General features: G+C 49.3%; 1 protein-coding gene across 1 annotated transcript; it reads left to right on the forward strand.

The window, feature by feature from the left end:
- Positions 1–225: 225 nt before the first annotated feature.
- Positions 226–1,761, forward strand: Rnase1 (ribonuclease A family member 1, pancreatic). The gene is made up of 2 exons (XM_050129524.1): positions 226–361; positions 1,105–1,761. Exon 2 carries the CDS (start codon positions 1,129–1,131, stop codon positions 1,573–1,575), a length of 447 nt encoding a protein of 148 aa, XP_049985481.1. The 5' UTR covers positions 226–361; positions 1,105–1,128; the 3' UTR covers positions 1,576–1,761.
- The last annotated feature ends 1,590 nt before the right edge of the window (positions 1,762–3,351 follow it).

Genomic DNA, 3,351 nt, shown 5'->3' on the forward strand with positions numbered 1-3,351 from the left:
GTGGCCTTTCAAACCTCCAGGTTGAAATTGGTGCAAACACATGCTCACAGGTTACAAGGGCTCTGTGAAGGACTGCAAAGTGTGCGTGCCATTGTCCCAGTGGCTTGCCCTGCTGCCCCTTGGGAATCAGCACCTGAGGTTCAAATGGCATTCTCTCTTTCCTTGGCAGCCTTGGGGCTTTTCCCATCCAAGCTTACGATGCCCTGTTTTTATCAGTCAGGTAAAATTGGCCAAGATTTACTTCTCCTGTTTTTCTTGGAAGCCAACCCCTTTGTAACCCATTTAAGCTCCACACCACAGGGACTGAGTGGCTGCAGAAACTAGCTTCCAATTTGCCCCGAACTTCAAACTCAAAGTTTAGGTAAGTAGCCTAGTGACTATTTCTGCTTGTCAGTTAGAACTGAGAGAGTTGAGGCCAGTCACTTTTGACTGATACCAACTCAGAAAAGCTGGACCAGGCAAAAAACCAGAGGGAATCAGGGTGAAGGCAGGGCATAGACAGGTGTAAGAACTAACTCATGGGGTGGGAAGGACAGACTACCCAGGATGGGGAAGGAAGTATGTGTCTTTAGAATACAACCCAATCCCTCAGGCCCTGGACCAAATTCTCCTGTACTATAAGGCTATCAACTACAGTACTGGGTGTCAGGGGTGACTCAGGAATACAATTTAGCTCACTACATATTCAGAAAAACCTTCTGACGAGCCATTTGAACACAGTGTACAAATGTGTTCTATTATTCAAATGTATTTTATACAAAAGAAACTCCAGTATTCAGAATACTGCCAAGAATTTAGGTGACACAGCCCACCACCTAGAGAAAAGAAAGACTTCTCTTCAATAAGTAATGAAGTAAAATAGTGTTAGTATTTGCATGATCTCTCAGAAAGGGTAATCTTCCAGGCTCACCCAAAGTGGAATTGGCCTGGGGAGGCTGAGGTGGGGGGAGTGTGCTGGGGAGGCTGAGGTGGGGGGAGNTGGGGGGGAGTGTGCTGGGGAGGCTGAGGTGGAGGCTGAGGTGGGGGGAGTGTGCTGGGGAGGCCGAGGTGGAGGCTGCAACTCTTCTGAGAGTGTGTTCTTTTCTCTCTTCCTTTTCTTGTCAGGGTCCTCAAAGCAGCAAGGCTACAATGGCTCTGCAGAAGTCCCTCATCCTGCTCCCATTGCTTGTCCTGGTGTTTGGATGGGTCCAGCCTTCGCTGGGCAAGGAAACTTCTGCCCAGAAGTTTGAGCGGCAGCACATGGACTCAACCGGCTCCTCCAGCAGTGCCACCTACTGCAACCAGATGATGAAGCGCCGGAATATGACCCAGGGATACTGCAAGCCTGTAAACACCTTTGTGCACGAACCCCAGGCAGATGTCCACGCTGTCTGCTCCCAGGAAAATGTCACCTGCAAGAACGGGAATTCTAACTGCTACAAAAGCCACTCCGCCCTGCACATCACTGACTGCCGTCTGAAGGGCAACTCCAAGTACCCTAATTGCGACTACCAAACCAATCAGCTGCAGAAGCACATCATCATAGCCTGCGAAGGGAACCCCTTTGTGCCGGTCCACTTCGATGCTTCTGTGTAGGGCTTCACCTAGGCCAAAGCAGTCAGATGTCTCCGTCTCCCCACCTCATCATGCCAGTACATGCCCCTCCCATTCTCATTCTTTCCCAGAAAGAAATAGTCCCTGTTAGGGCTTCCACATGACCAAACAGGCTTCTCTCTGCTGCGCTGTGCTCCTGCATGGAACAAAGAAAGCAAGGTAGCCCTCGCCAGAATGTGTCCCTTCAACCTGACACTTCCTTGACTTCAGAATCATGAAGCAAATAAAATTCTGTTCATTATATATTGCTCAGCCAGAGGTTTTTTTTTTTTTTTGGGCAGTTCACAATGGACTAAGGACAGCAGGTAAGCCATCCCATGGGTCCAGACCTTCCCCACTCCTGGCAGCTTTAATCATATTACCAAAACTAGAATGTTCTGCCTCTCCTACTGAGTGTTCATCCTTCTCCTACTTTTCTATATAGTAGGTCTAAAATCTGTCCCAGCACCCAGTAGCCGAGTCCATCGGCCCCATGCCAATACAGTCCTGCCGCCAAGAGAGTAAAAGAACATCACTTTTGCTTCTGCCTTTCTGTGAGCTTCCTCTAGTCATGGTTCACTCCACACTTTCTTTCTCAGTGTGAAAGGAAAGGCAGCTCTGGCTCTTGCCTTTTCACCTGCTTCCTCGGACTGATGCAGACCTGATGGGGTGAGTGGAAGACATGGGGGCTTCAGCCTCAACAACCACTCTGGGAGTCAGAGTCCAATGATGCTCTTGGGAAACAGTGAAGGTGGCACCGCTTGGCCATGTGGGAAGCAGGGTGAAGGGTATTTCTGTAGCACTGGCCACTGTCACTTCTGAAACAAAAGGGACAGTTGTTCTGCAGATCAGTCAATGGATTTAGACATATTTGTGTTTTCTTCTTTTTAACCAATGATGGTTTTGAGCTTTTTTGGTTTTTGTTTCTTGTTTGTTTGTTTTTTGAGGCAGGGTTTCTCTGTATATCCCTGCCTGTCCTGGAGCTCACTCTGTAGACCAGCCTGGTCTTGAACTCAGAGATCCACCTGCCTGTGCCTCCCCAGTGCCAGGATTGAAGACGTGTGCCACCACTGACCCCCCGGTGGCTTTGAACTCTTGATCCTCCTTCTTCTACCTTGTGCCATCTTGCCCCAGCTATTGTTGGAAGGAACTTCTTCCATGATTATCTTCCCAATTATTTTTCATTCTTGTGGGGGAGGGGCAGTTTGGGACAGGGTTTCTTTGTGAAATGGACCTGGCTGTCCTGGAACTCACTCTGTAGACCAGTCTGGCCTCAGACTCTCAGGAATCAGCCTGTCTCTGCCTCCTGAGTGCTGGGCTTAAAGGTGTGCACCCCCCCCCCCAGCTCCTTGTCTTAAAGGAGAAAAAGCAGGGCTGGATAGAGTGATGGGTGAGTGGTTGAGAGCACTTACTGCCCTCCCAGAGGCCCCCAGTTTGTTTCTCATCACCCACATGGCAGCTCACAACCACCTGTAACACCATTCCCAGGGGCTCTGGGGCTCTCTTCTGGCCTCTGAAGATATTTGCATGTATGTGGTGCACATAAACTCATGTAAACACATACACATAATTAGACATATAAGAATTAAAGAGGTAGGCTTTATCTTTCAAAACAGTTTTATGTCACATGCTAATCTAGCCACGATTGTCTTCATAACTGAACAGAGAACTTGCTCCTCTGAATGCATGGGGCATGCTCTACTAGTGTGGCGGCTGTGTAGCGCTGTGTGGAGGCTGCGTGGGGGCTGTGTGGGGGCTGCATGGGGGCTGCATGGGGGC

This window comes from Alexandromys fortis, unplaced genomic scaffold, assembly GCF_014885135.2.
Source record: "Alexandromys fortis isolate MF-2015 unplaced genomic scaffold, M_Fortis_MF-2015_v1.1 scaffold_285, whole genome shotgun sequence".
NCBI classification, from domain to species: Eukaryota; Metazoa; Chordata; class Mammalia; order Rodentia; family Cricetidae; genus Alexandromys; species Alexandromys fortis.

Coding starts and splice junctions, on each gene's coding strand:
- Rnase1 (XM_050129524.1), top strand. CDS start 1,129: ATGGCTCTGCAGAAGTCCCTCATCCTGCTCCCATTGCTTGTCCTGGTG.